Source organism: Aegilops tauschii, chromosome 5 (genome assembly GCF_002575655.3).
Source record: "Aegilops tauschii subsp. strangulata cultivar AL8/78 chromosome 5, Aet v6.0, whole genome shotgun sequence".
NCBI classification, from domain to species: domain Eukaryota; kingdom Viridiplantae; phylum Streptophyta; class Magnoliopsida; order Poales; family Poaceae; genus Aegilops; species Aegilops tauschii.
The window spans coordinates 428618631-428633443 of NC_053039.3; the positions used below are offsets into that span (position 1 = coordinate 428618631).

General features: G+C 44.8%; 1 protein-coding gene across 1 annotated transcript; it reads left to right on the forward strand.

Moving 5' to 3' along the window:
* Positions 1-3762: 3762 nt before the first annotated feature.
* Positions 3763-6780, forward strand: LOC109766209 (vacuolar protein sorting-associated protein 22 homolog 1). Its single transcript, XM_020324982.4, has 7 exons — positions 3763-4078; positions 4171-4281; positions 5146-5281; positions 5379-5533; positions 5703-5810; positions 6115-6204; positions 6473-6780. Exons 1-7 carry the CDS (start codon positions 4028-4030, stop codon positions 6578-6580), a joined length of 759 nt encoding a protein of 252 aa, XP_020180571.1. The 5' UTR covers positions 3763-4027; the 3' UTR covers positions 6581-6780.
* The last annotated feature ends 8033 nt before the right edge of the window (positions 6781-14813 follow it).

Genomic DNA, 14813 nt, shown 5'->3' on the forward strand with positions numbered 1-14813 from the left:
CTCAACGATATAGGCCCCTATGTCCTAAGACCACACACACACACACACACACACACACACACACACACACACACATATAAAGTAACTTTCAATCATACATTTTTAGTTTAAAATTTGACTACAATAATTCAAATGACTCCGTCAAGAACAACAATAACCAAATTCGAACTAACACCATCAACAACAATAATACTAAAGATCGCAAAATGAAACTAACATGACATGATTACCTCAAATAAGAACCAAATTAGACTGACTCCAACGACAATAAGAACCTTTCAGTGGTAGAATTTTCAGATCACTTTCTTTCTTTTTCCTCCTTTTTTCAGCACCCGACAATTGCTTCTTCTTAGGTAACATGGCAGGCTAGTGTCCAAAAATCATGAAGAATAGATCAAAAGAGGATACAAAGAATTAGGAATTTATACAGCGGATGATTGGAACCCTAGACATGTACATAGAATGGCAAAAAAAATGATAGATTGGATCAGGAAATTTTAATTGGAGGATGGATCATGGATGTATAGTTGAATATGTACATACTAAATAAAGAATAAATAAACTATTGAAATTGTCAAATTGGGGTTTGGGGGATGGACAGAAAGTGAGGAGGATGGATGGAAACGTTTAGACATAATGACTTGCAGACTTTGAGGGATTGGGGACGGCCGCGTTGGAGACTTTGTCAAGACTTGCAGTCGGATGTATACTTGTAGCTGTAGGTATTGCCGCAGTCCCGCCTCGCTGGATGCCGGATGGCCGGGCTGCCAGACTGCCGTGTGGCGCCGGCGCGCAGCTCCAGCGAGCAGCGGCGGCCGAGGCGAGGGCGACGCGGCAAGGCGCCAAGCGAGGAGGCCGACGGGCGTCACGGGCGACGGTTCATCACGATCGACGAAGAAAACAGTCGTGTGCCTGTTAACTGGCGTGAGTCACGGCACCCGATGATTCGCGTTCGCCAAACGATCGCGATAGCTGCTATCTGATGGGCCTAGCCCATCTTATTTCGTTTCTTTTATTCTTTTGTATTTTTACCTATTTTTACTGGTCTATGGGCCCCCCCTTCGCCTGGGCCCTGGGCCGTCGCCCCATCGGCCATACCCCAGCGCCGGCCCTGCCTCTCCCGGCTCGATCCGGTCGAACCGTTTCCATCCCACGCGCCCCCGCTGCCAGTTCAGGTCGGTCGCGACCGGCCTGTCCTCCACCTGGTCGTCCTTCACCAGGCCGGTCCGCTTTTACCCCGATATGGGGGCTGTTTGGTTGCCACCCTGGAGGTCGTGCCTGAGAAAATTGTGTGCCTGACAGTAGCCGGAGAATCTTTTGATATTTGCCTAGCCAGGTAGGATTGCGAAGAAGCTGTTTGGTTGGTGCCTGGCTTGTCAAAGTGCTTACATACAAGATGTGCTACTATTTAAGAATGGGCTCACGTGGGTGCCCTGTTTTCAGATGTGATTAGGAGCTCAGGCAGCGCCCAGGCGCAAGAATTCGAAGGCCTGAGACAGGCTAACTGCACTGCACGTACTACAAGATAGGCTAAGTATGATGAGGGGTTCTCAGGCTAGGCTGGTGGTGGAAACTTCAGGCCGTCAAGCAAAAATGTCTCAGGAAGCTGTTAGGTAGGAGTCCGGCCAGGCAAGGGCACGTCAGGGTGGCAACCAAATAGCCCCATGGTCCTCCGACGGGAGCCCATGTCCCATGGGCACCACGGGAGGAGACGGCCGATGAAGCCCTATGGGAGACTGACGTCCATTGAAAGCACATGCTCTGTTCCTTGATGAGGGTGTGGTGGCAGTTTTGTTGTAAGTTCGACTGGCAATAGGGGCAAGGGTTCAAACCGAACCGTTTTCTTTTGTGGGAAGCTGCAGAATCGACAGAATCATCCAAATCGCGGCTTCCAGATTCTCTTCCCCGGCAATTCAGTTTTTAAAATCGATTCTAGCCAGCTAAAGGAAATCTGGCGTGTTTGTTTGAGTTTCTGATTTTGGAAGGTCCAGAATCCGGGAATCAGTAGCTAGAGCTCAAACGAAGGCCACCTTAATCACCTCCAAGTCAGTTTTTACGTAAAACCCTCACGTAAGCTTCGTACGTGTAGCATTGTCCCGCTTCGATAATGCAACATCTACTAATAGAGTACAAAGGCCTGTGTAACCTTCCAAACAAAATCCTCTCGCCCCCCTGAATTTCACCGGGGTGGGCCCTAGTCGCTAATCCTGGCCCAACTAATCATCTCCACGTTAGTTTTTACGTAAAACCCCCACGTAAGCTTTCGTACGTGTAGCATTGCCCCGCACGCTCGCTCCTACATGTTGGTAATCTAATGGGATCATGGGAGCAGCTCGGGAAGAAATCTAAGACAAGCTTTTTACATGTGTCATGTGTGCAATAAAAAAGTTCTACAACAAACGCACGAAAGGCTAAAATTTAAATCAACATTTTGTTACAATTAACACAACGAAAACTACCAAACATTTTTCAACAACGAAATGCAGTACTCGACTAAAAAACGCTACATTCTTAGTCACTCAACACTTCTTTGCAACGGACCCCCAAAATTTATTCAACAAAAATACCAACTTATCCAACATCACACTGTCGTGAGTTACGGCCACCTGCCGCCAACAAAGAGTTCAAGTAATAGGTGATTCAGCATTGCAGCAAAGCGCTCCCTAGCCCACAACACCATGAAAAACATTTGCAGCACGACACAACATTTGCAGCACGACACAACATTTGAAGCACACCAATGGGCATCACAAATATGTCACGCATGTGTTTGCAACAGAACACACATGAGCTTGCAGCGCCTCGAGAAGAAAATAGAGGAAGGGTTAGGGGAGAAATCGGATCCAAATCGCTGATTCATTAGCGAGCAGATGGGAAACTTATCCGAAGAAACAAAAATTAGATTCCCCCCCCCCCCCCCACCTCATCGCCGACCACCATGGCCGCCCACGACATGGGGAGAGAGAGACCAACGGGGAGCCCTAGAGAGGTGAGCAAGGAATAAACCAACTAGGGAGAGTTGTCACAAAGGGCAGTTCCTCCACGGAGACCCTTGAGTTGCATTCTACTAACTTTTACTGGACGTCAGTTGTGAGTTTCTTTGGGAGGGGTGAGGGGGGGGGGGGGGGGGCAAGAGAAACTAAACATCTCACCTGAGTCTGTATTCTAAAGTGTACAGGTGGACCTCTGCATGCTGAGTATTATTAAATAAATATACGCAAGTGTGGCCACGTGCATATGCTCTGTGTTTTTGACTTTTTTTATACAAACTTATGTTTTCCACAGAGCATCGCAAAGGATCTTGTTGATTTTTTTCAGCTGGATTCGTTCAAATCGTTTCAACTTCTGTTCCAGTGAATTTTCAACTTTGAGCATTATTCCAAAACAAATGTTCATGTCTATCAAGTCAAATATTTTCTTATTTATGAAAAAGTACCACTATAGTTAATACAAATGTTTATGCTTATCTAAAAAGTATTCACGAATCCAAGAATAAATTGAAATCAATGAGGAGACGAAAACAAAGAGATAAAAATATGAAACACCAAAATAGGAAAAACAAAAGAGACAAAATAAATAGAAAGAACAGAAAAAATAAAGAAGCAGCAAAAATATGTAAGTGTGAAAAGAAAAATATAGGAAAAGAAAAACAGAAAGCATCCAATCAGTTGGGCTGGGCTCATAACGGTTCGTGGTGCGCGGAGACCATCGCGGAAGCCCGAGCCACACTTAACCCAGCCCATATTTGTTCTAAAAAAACTTAACCCAGCCCATCCTTCGTTGACGCCTCGCCGTCGGCAGGCTTCCAGTCTCCGCCACCGCTCATCGCAGCTCGCCCCTCCACCGCCACGCCACCTACCCTTCCGTCGCCCTCGTAGGCTTCACTGCACGCCCCTGCCCGGCTGCCCCTCCGACCCCACCCCGCGCTCAGGACCTAGCACCATCCGATCTCCCACCTCCCATAGGCGCGCCGCCTCCGGGACACCGGGCGGTAGGGCGCGAGCCGCGCGGCAGGAGGAGGAGGAGCATGAGGAGGCGGCCGGGGATCGCCGGCTTGCAGAACGCGGCGGCGACTCGCGTACGTGCAAATTCTTCTACTGGTTAGCCTTTATGGCGCGTGGGTTTCCATCCTTTGGATCCTGAGATGCGACTGTGCTTGGGAACTTCCAGGACAAATTCCGTCAGGTCGGGGAGAATGTGGCGAAGGTCAGGACGGATGTCATGCAGGAGCAGCTCGCGACCTTCAGGTCGCAGCTCGAAGAATTCGCTCGCAAGCATAAGGTAATTCATTGCTTGCGGTAGTTGAAGGGAACTGAAGTGGAGGGGACGAATTGCTCACGGTAGTTCCACTGAATTGACATGCTACTAACTATTTTTCTGATCTACTATCTTCCGCACTTGTTTGTATCTGCTATCTTCTGGATTCTAACAATCACAAATGGAATGACTATTTTTGGCAAAACTGATAACAGTCTACTTACTGCTTCTATATGAATTAAAGTTGTCAATTAAACTTGGAAAGGGGAGCAAACATAATGTGCTGTTGCGATTTTTTGTGTGGTGTGCGGGATTACTCATATATACTCCGGTCTGACTAATATTGCTATACTATTGGGAAAGATGTCAAGAGGGGGGAAAATCAGCCATTTTGATAATTTCCATCATGGCACACCTTATCAAATTTGCATCCAGCAGATTGTACTGTACATATAGAAAGCTATTATGTTACATTTATGGTTTATGGGGGGAAAAAGCAATGCCAGCAACTTCATTCGTTGATTTCTACTATTTTAGTGACATGTATTACCCTGGGGTTTGGCCAATTGATCAGTGATCAGTTAATCACCTCCTTATCAAACCAAGTGAAACCTAATATTATGCTAAAACGTCTGTCTGGATCCAGAGAACACCAAGTAGAACTTTATTTCATACCATCTAGTATCAGTTAGGTGTAATTGATTGCTATTTTTTGTGATAGCTGATAGTTCTAGATTCCACTCTTCTCGTGGCATGATTCCAGTCATCCAGTGTGGTGGTATTACACTTTTATCCGCATGTGCTACAAGAGATGAGAATAAATTTCTAATGGCAAAGCATATTTCTGTTACCTCTGCTAATGCTATGTATACGATTGTGCTAGTGCAGAGTGACATCCGTAAAAATTCGGTATTTAGACAGCAGTTTCATGAAATGTGTGCAAAAGTTGGAGTAGATCCATTGGCATCCAATAAAGGAGTTTGGGCAGAGCTCCTAGGAATCGGTGACTTCTACTATGAATTGGGTTGGTATACTTAAGCTTCCTTTGATATTCTTTGGATCTTGTAAGTTTCTCTTATACCTTTTTATGCTCAGCTTAACATCCATCTCTACCATGGCAGGTGTTCAGATCGTTGACATATGCATAGCAACAAGATCGCATAATGGTGGTCTTATTGACTTGCTAGAACTCCGCAAACTTCTCTGCCAGAAAAGAAAAACTGATCTTGGTTCATTATCGTCAGATGACTGTTTACGTGCTATAAGTAAGCTGAAGGTCAGTCTTATAAGTTTATATTGTCGAATAATATGTTTGGGAAATTGATGTTTCACATCATTTTAGAGTTTGCATTATAATTAATGGATAATCCTTGCTCAGTACAGTGTTATTTGATGTACTTTTATAGCTTTCTGGCTCTTGTAATCCTTCATTTGTGAACTTGCAGGTCCTTGGTAGTGGTTTTGAAGTAATTTCTGTTGGGAAGAAAAAGCTTGTGCGATCGGTTCCTACTGAGTTAAATAAAGATCATAATGGGATACTTGAACTAGCCCAGGTTTGTGTTTTTTAACACAATGTTACAATACAAGCATATCAATTGGCATATGTTGAAAATCAAAATCCCCATACAGTACATTGGATAACTCTTTTGCCAGTTAGGTACTCCCTCTATATCAAAATATAAGACGTTTTTTGACACTATCTTAGTGTCAAAAGGCGTCTTATATTTTGATATGGAGGGACTACTAGACAAGCAAGGCATAGGTTGATAGAACCTATCAAACTGAGAACATGCATAAACTGGTGTAACCTATACCATAATACCACATTAATCTAGTTGTAACATCATTCATATGCAGGCTAAAGGCTATGTCACCGTAGAACAAGTAGAAAAGGAGTTCTCATGGTCAGCTGGCCGTGCAATCGATGCCCTTGAAACTTTGCTAAAGGTAAACACCGCCTCTGGATTTTCTCTTTATGATAGCAATCTACATGGTTCATTCCTGCGCCAAAAGGAAAGAAAATCAGCTTTGTTTTCTAGAATGCAAGTTATGTTGGAACTCTGATATATTTACTCTGAACGGGGAACACTGCGATGAGCCATGTGCACTCCCATGGACACTTTTCATGCCCAGATTAGAATTAGCCAGTAAAAATTCTTTGCCGCGTGTATAAAATCGGCGATTTCTAACCCATGAAACTCTGTTGTGTGATCAGGAGGGACTTGCTATGATCGATGACGGCCACAGTGATGGCAAGCGTAGATACTGGTTCCCGTGCGTCACCCTCAGCCCGGATGCCTCCGGTTCTGAAGCAAAGTCATAATGTACCTGAGCTGTTGTATTTTTACCCTTGTGTTCATGATAGCTGGAACCACCTGTACTACTGGAGCAGTTACATTTTTTGGCTATGTCCTGTGTAAGAAGGAAAAACATTACCGTAGTACCTGAAAAAGTAAATCGTGTGCGATCATTACTAAATAACTCTCTTGTTTTTTCAGTAAAAAAATGTTGCCGCTGGTCGAATTTTACTCCTTTTGTAGAAATCCATTGTCTTCAATTTTAAGCAGTGCTACTGTACACACGATCATTTCAGTACGATTCTTGTCCGACACAAAATTTACAGCTATCATCACATCTGTTCTGCAGGCTGCAGCCATCGATTGGAGTATCGTATGCACAGTAATTCCGAATTTTTAGCGTGAAGACATGGAGTTTATATGAGTTTTTTTTTGGACTTTAGTACTCTCTCCGATCCATATTAATTTACGCTGGTACGCCTCAAAAACAATTCACGCTGGTTTAGTACAAAAGTTATGGCCTGTTCTTATAGCAACTCTAGCGAACCCCGCATCCGGCCGGCCCGCAAAACGCGTTTGCAGTTCGTGAAAAAAGGCCTTTGCGGGCTGGCTTAGACGACCGCAGATGCAGACCCCCCAAACGGAACCGTATAAAAGCATATTCGTGGAATATACATTTTTACGGGTTGGCTTTTGCGGGGTCTGCTCGGGCACCGCTGCGTCGACCCGCAAACAGAAAACGCTCAATTCTCAAATTTGACATAGGTGCCCACAAATAAGTTCAAATTCAAACAACATAATACAGTTTACGCGTAAATAAAAGTCTCAGTTTAGTAGGACAAACGCAAAAGATGGTCTTGCAAAAGAGGGTCCGGCATCATCTTGGTCGATCTTCACTCCGCGCCATCAAGTCCATCTTGAAGTTCATCGCCACCACCGAATCCACCTCCGGCGCTTGTTTCAACTCCCGCACCGAAATCATCGACATTGCCACCATATGGAGCAGAGAAAACATCTCCGGAACTGTAACACGCACCGGCCGATGCAACCATTCTCCTCTTCAAGATTTCTCTCCTTGCCATATCATGCCATGTTTTGGTGAGGTCGTCCATATCATTGCGGTTCATTGACATGATCTTATTCTCTTCGGCGAGCAACTTGGATATGGCTTTGTTTTCAGCGGCACGTGCTCTTCTCTCCTCAATGGCCGCTTTGCGCAGCCCCTCTTCCTTGAGCAACAGCCACTTTTCTTACTTCTCCTTTGCCTTCTTCTCGGCTAACTCTTTCTTGATCTCCAACGACTTCAACAACATCAACTCATTTGATTGCACCATGGCATCAATCTTTTCCCTCAAGCTCGATGCTTCTTGCTCTCTCTTCATCTTCTCCTTAGTCTTCTTGTCGCCATCGGGCTTGTTCAAATTTCTTGGGCCATCATCATCCTCATCTTCATCCATGTTGGTAAGTGAGCCTCTCTTCCGTGGGGATTCTTTGTCGATCAACTTCCATTTCTCGCACTTTTGGAGCAAGTCCCAACAATGCTCTAGTTTGAAGAATTTGCCTTCCGAAGCTTCCATGTCTCTGTATCTATGTTGGGCAATTTTTTCCTACACAATGTGAACAAAGTGAATGATGCAATCATTTCATATGATGCAATATGATGATGCACAACTTGAACAAAGGCAAAACAAACTCACATAATCGGATTCCATGGTTCCACTTGGAGGTGCATTGCGTACTTGCTCCAAGCAAGCTGCTCAACGGCTGCACATAGGTTTGATCACCTCCCAACGACCTTGAAGCGACCGAAATGTGCGTGGAGTCCTATTGGGGTACTTTACCATCATGCGGAAGTATTGATCTTCGATCCTTTGCCAATACCTCTTGGCGGTTTGAGAAGTACCCGTGCATGCATCAGGAGACACCGCACTCCATGCATTGATGAGAACTTGATCTTCCAAGATCGTGTAGTTCTTCGATCTCTGGCTTTTCCCAGTTTTTATTTGCGATTGCTCATACGCTTTCGCTTCGATCTCCTCTAATTCTTCCTCACAACCATGATCGTCCACGCCGCCCTCCGTTTCATTGTAGTCGAATGCGGCGAACGGGGCTTGATCAATGTCAACGGCGTTGGTGTCCAACAAGTTCACGAACTCAACAGTTGCATTGTTCGAACCACCGCTATAGTAAACGACAACAAGTCACGAGCTATCACAAAATGGCGAAAAGCAAAGAAAATTGCCATGACCGAAGACGCATACCTTCCGGCCATTTCGTCGAACACCTCGCTTGCGGGGGGAGCAGCACCGTTGAACGGCATCGCCGGGGCACCTCTTTCCGGGATGGAGTGAGCGGATGAAGGAGGCGGCTTCTTTGTGGCCGGAATCCTCTTCCTCTTGCCGCCGGTGACCTTGGCGACCTTCTCCGCCGCCGGCCGAGATCGCAGCAGCGTTGGCGCCCGAAGCGTGGGCCCTCGTGGCGGGGGCTGCCGGATTCCCGTCCTGCACGACCACGTTGCCCTGCCGCTTGCAGGCAGGCGCGGCGCTTCCTTGGGCGACGGCGGGGCCAACATGGCCGGCGACAAGATCCGCCCGAGGGAAAGGAGCGTGCGCGACCTCGACAGTGACGGGGGAGAGCAGGGAGTCATCCATGGCGGCGAAGGACGGCCGGGGAAGATGCACCGGAGCGTGCGGTGGCGGGGCAATGGTGGCGAAGGGTGGGGGGAACGGGAGCGGCCGCGCGAAAATGTCCCTCCCGCCAAATCTCGCTGCGGATAGGGGCTGAGCTCGGGTCGTCCTCCTAACCCGTGAATCTAGAGGTCGGGGGAGATGTTTTGCCGTGCCCCGTGCTACCTCTTGAGCATTGCGTTGGTTTTCCCTTGAAGAGGAAAGGGTGATGCAGCAAAGTAGCGTAAGTATTTCCCTCAGTTTTTGAGAACCAAGGTATCAATCCAGTAGGAGGACACGCACGAGTCCCTCGTACCTACACAAACAAATAAATCCTCGCAACCAACGCGATAAGGGATTGTCAATCCCTACACGGGCACTTACGAGAGTGAGATCTGATAGATATGATAAGATAATATTTTTGGTATTTTTATGATAAAGATGCAAGGTAAAGAAAGTAAAATAAAAACGGCGTCAGAAATAGCTTGTTGTCGGGAAATTAATATGATGGAAAATAGACCCGGGGGCCATAGGTTTCACTAGTGGCTTCTCTCATGAGCATAAATATTACGGTGGGTGAACAAATTGTTGGGGAACGTAGTAATTTCAAAAAAATTCCTACCCACACGCAAGATCATGGTGATTCATAGCAATGAGAGGGGAGAGTGTTGTCTACGTACCCTCGTAGACCGTAAGCGGAAGCGTTTTATCAACGCGGTTGATGTAGTCGTACGTCTTCACGATCCGACCGATCCAAGTACCGAACGCACGGCACCTCCGAGTTCTGCACACGTTCAGCTCGATGACGTCCTCGCCTTCTCGATCGAGCAAGAGGGGCGAAGTAGTAGATGAGTTCCGGCAGCACGACGGCGTGGTGACGGTGTTGGTGAAGAACAATCTCCGCAGGGCTTCGCCTAAGCACTACGAAAACTATGACGGAGGATAAACTAGAGGGGACGGGGTTGCCGGCACACGGCTTGGTGTTTCTTGATGTGTCTTGGGTGCTAGCCCTACCCCTCTATTTATATGTTGAGCCTTGGGGTCGAAACTTGGAGTAAAAGCCTCCACAAAGTCGGTTTCACCCGAAAGGCAAGAGTCCTTCTCGGACTCCAGGGCCAGACGCCAGGGTTCCTGGCGTCTGGACCCAGACGCCAGGGACCCTGGCGTCTGGCCCCTGGACTCCGCAAAACTTCCTTTTGCGCTTTCCAAAAACCTCGTGGGCTTTCCCCTTTGGCCCAGATAAAGTGTTGTCGTGCCCAAACATTTCGGGAAACATCCGGAACCCCTTCCGATGGATTCCGGAGCCTTTCCGGAGATCAAACACTACTATCCACATATCAATCTTTACTTCCGGACCATTCCGGAGTTCCTCGTCATATCCGTGATCTCATCCAAAACTCCGAACAACATTCGGTCACCAACATACATAACTCATAGTACTATATCGTCAACGAACGTTAAGCGTGCGGACCCTATGGGTTCGAGAACTATGTAGACATGACCGAGACACCTCTCTGGTCAATAACCAATAGCGGGACCTGGATGCCCATATTGGCTCCTACATATTCTACGAAGATCTTTATCGGTCAGACCGCATAACAACATACGTTGTTCCCTTTGTCATCGGTATGTTACTTGCCCGAGATTCGATCGTCGGTATCTCAATACCTAGTTCAATCTCGTTACCGGTAAGTCTCTTTACTCATTCCATAATACATCATCCCGCAACAAACTCATTAGTTGCAATGCTTGCAAGGCTGAAGTGATGTGCATTACCGAGAGGGCCCAGAGATACCTCTCCGACAATCGGAGTGACAAATCCTAATCTCGAAATACGCCAACCCAACAAGTACCTTTGGAGACACCTGTAGAGCACCTTTATAATCACCCAGTTATGTTGTGACGTTTGGTAGCACACAAAGTGTTCCTCCGGTAAACGGGAGTTGCATAATCTCATAGTCATAGGAACATGTATAAGTCATGAAGAAAGCAATAGCAACATACTAAACGATCGAGTGCTAAGCTAACGGAATGGGTCAAGTCAATCACATCATTCTCCTAATGATGTGATCCCGTTAATCAAATGACAACCCATGTCAATGGCTAGGAAACTTAACCATCTTTGATCAACGAGCTAGTCAAGTCGAGGCATGCTAGTGACACTCTGTTTGTCTATGTATTCACACATGTATTATGTTTCCAGTTAATACAATTCTAGCATGAATAATAAACATTTGTCATGATATAAGGAAATAAATAACAACTTTATTATTGCCTCTAGGGCATATTTCCTTGAGTCTCCCACTTGCACTAGAGTCAATAATCTAGTTCACATCGCCATGTGATTTAACATCAATAGTTCACATCACCATGTGATTAACACCCATAGTTCACATCGTCATGTGACCAACACCCAAAGGGTTTACTAGAGTCAATAATCTAGTTCACACCGCTATGTGATTAACACCCAAAGAGTACTAAGGTGTGATCATGTTTTGCTTGTGAGATAATTTTAGTCAACGGGTCTGTCACATTCAGATCCGTAAGTATTTTGCAAATTTTCTATGTCTACAATGCTCTGCACGGAGCTACTCTAGCTAATTGCTCCCACTTTCAATATGTATCTAGATCGAGACTTAGAGTCATCTAGATTAGTGTCAAAACTTGCATCGACGTAACCCTTTATGACGAACCTTTTGTCACTTCCATAATCGAGAAACATATCCTTATTCCACTAAGGATAATTTTGACCGCTGTCCAGTGATCTACTCCTTGATCACTATTGTACTCCCTTGCCAAAATCAGTGTAGGGTATACAATAGATCTGGTACACAGCATGGCATACTTTACATAACCTATGGCCGAGGCATAGGGAATGACTTTCATTCTCTTTCTATCTTCTGCCATGGTCAGGCTTTGAGTCTTACTCAATTTCACACCTTGTAATACAGGCAAGAAACTCTTTCTTTGACTGTTCCATTTTGAAGTACTTCAAAATCTTGTCAAGGTATGTACTCATTGAAAAACTTATCAACCGTCTTGATCTATCTCTATAGATCTTGATGCTCAATATGTAAGCAGCTTCACTGAGGTCCTTCTTTGAAAAACTCCTTTCAAATACTCCTTTATGCTTTGCAGAATAATTCTACATTATTTTCGATCAACAATATGTTATTCACATATACTTATCAGAAATGTTGTAGTGCTCCCACTCACTTTCTTGTAAATACAGGCTTCACCGCAAGTCTGTATAAAACTATATCCTTTGATCAACTTATCAAAGCGTATATTCCAACTCCGAGATGCTTGCACCAGTCCATAGATGGATCGCTGGAGCTTGCATATTTTGTTAGCACCTTTAGGATTGACAAAACCTTCTGGTTGCATCATATACAACTCTTCTTTAATAAATCCATTAAGGAATGCAGTTTTGTTTATCCATTTGCCAGATTTCATAAAATGCGGCAATTGCTAACATGATTCGGACAGACTTAAGCATCGCTGCGAGTGAGAAAATCTCATCGTAGTCAACACCTTGAACTTTGTCAAAAACCTTTTTCGACAAGTCTAGCTTTGTAGATAGTAACACTACTATCAGCGTCCGTCTTCCTCTTGAAGATCCATTTATTTTCTATGGCTTGCCGATCATCGGGCAAGTCAACCAAAGTCCACACTTTGTTCTCATACATGGATCCCATCTCAGATTTCATGGCCTCAAGCCATTTTGCGGAATCTGGGCTCATCATCGCTTCCTCATAGTTCTTAGGTTCGTCATGGTCAAGTAACATGACCTCCAGAACTAGATTACCATACCACTCTGGTGCGGATTTCATTCTGGTTGACCTATGAGGTTCGGTAGTAACTTGATCTTGAAGTTACATGATCATCATCATTAGCTTCCTCACTAATTGGCGTAGGAGTCATAGGAACAGATTTCTGTGATGAACTACTTTCCAATAAGGGAGCAGGTACAATTACCTCATCAAGTTCTACTTTCCTCCCACTCACTTCTTTCGAGAGAAACTCCTTCTCTAGAAAGGATCCATTCTTAGCAACGAATGTCTTGCCTTCGGATCTGTGATAGAAGGTGTACCCAACTGTCTCCTTTGGGTATCCTATGAAGACACATTTCTCCGATTTGGGTTTGAGCTTATCAGGATGAAACTTTTTCACATAAGCATCGCAACCCCAAACTTTAAGAAACGATGACTTTGGTTTCTTGCCAAACCACAATTCATATGGTGTCGTCTCAACGGATTTAGATGGTGCCGTTTTAACGTGAATGCAGCTGTCTCTAATGCATAACCCCAAAACGATAGTGGCAAATCGGTAAGAGACATCATAGATTGTACTATATTCAATAAAGTACGGTTATGACGTTCGGACACACCATTATGCTGTGGTGTTCCAAGTGGCATGAGTTTGTGAAACTATTCCACATTGTTTTAATTGAAGGCCAAACTCGTAACTCAAATATTTTACCTCTGCGATCATATCGTAGAAACTTTTATTTTCTTGTTACGGTGATTCTCCACTTCACTCTGAAATTCTTTGAACGTTTCAAACGTTTCAGACTTGTGTTTCATTAAGTAGATATACCCATATCTGCTTAAATCATCTGTGAAGGTGAGAAAATATCGATATCCGCCACGAGCCTCAACATTCATCGGACCACATACATCTGTATGTATGATTTCCAACAAATCTATTGCTCTCTCCATAGTTCCGGAGAACGGCGTTTTAGTCATCTTGCCCATGAGGCACAGTTCGCAAGCATCAAGTGATTCATAATCAAGTGATTCCAAAATCCCATCAGCATGGAGTTTCTTCATGCGCTTTACACCAATATGACCTAAACGGCAGTGCCACAAATAAGTTGCACTATCATTATTAACTTTGCATCTTTTGGCTTCATTATTATGAATATGTGTATCACTACGATCGAGATCCAACAAACCATTTTATTGGGTGTATGACCATAGAAGGTTTTATTCATGTAAACAGAACAACAATTATTCTCTAATTTAAATGAATAACCGTATTGCAACAAACATGATCAAATCATATTCATGCTCAACGCAAACACCAAATAACACTTATTTAGTTTCAACACTAATCCCGAAAGTATAGGGAGTGTGCGATGATGATCATATCAATCTTGGAACTACTTCCAACACACATCGTCACCTCGCCTTTTACTAGTCTCTGTTTATTCTGCAACTCCCGTTTCGAGTTACTACTCTTAGCAACTGAACCAGTATCAAATGCCGAGGGGTTGCTATAAACACTAGTAAAGTACACATCAATAACATGTATATCCAATATACCTTTGTTCACTTTGCCATCCTTCTTATCCACCAAATACTTGGGGTAGTTCCGCTTCCAGTGACCAGTCCCTTTGCAGTAGAAGCACTTAGTCTCAGGCTTAGGACCAGACTTGGGCTTATTCACTTGAGCAGCAACTTGCTTGCCGTTCTTCTTGAAGTTCCCCTTCTTCCCTTTGCCCTTTTCTTGAAACTAGTGGTCTTGTCAACCATCAACACTTGATGTTTTTCTTGATTTCTACCTTCGTCGATTTCAGCATCACGAAGAG

Excerpts from the sequence above, each read along its gene's own strand:
- LOC109766209 (XM_020324982.4), top strand. The coding sequence starts at position 4,028 with ATGAGGAGGCGGCCGGGGATCGCCGGCTTGCAGAACGCGGCGGCGACT. Across the intron at positions 4,282-5,145 it reads AATTCGCTCGCAAGCATAAG|AGTGACATCCGTAAAAATTC; the intron begins GTAATTCATTGC and ends GTGCTAGTGCAG. Across the intron at positions 5,282-5,378 it reads TGACTTCTACTATGAATTGG|GTGTTCAGATCGTTGACATA; the intron begins GTTGGTATACTT and ends CTACCATGGCAG.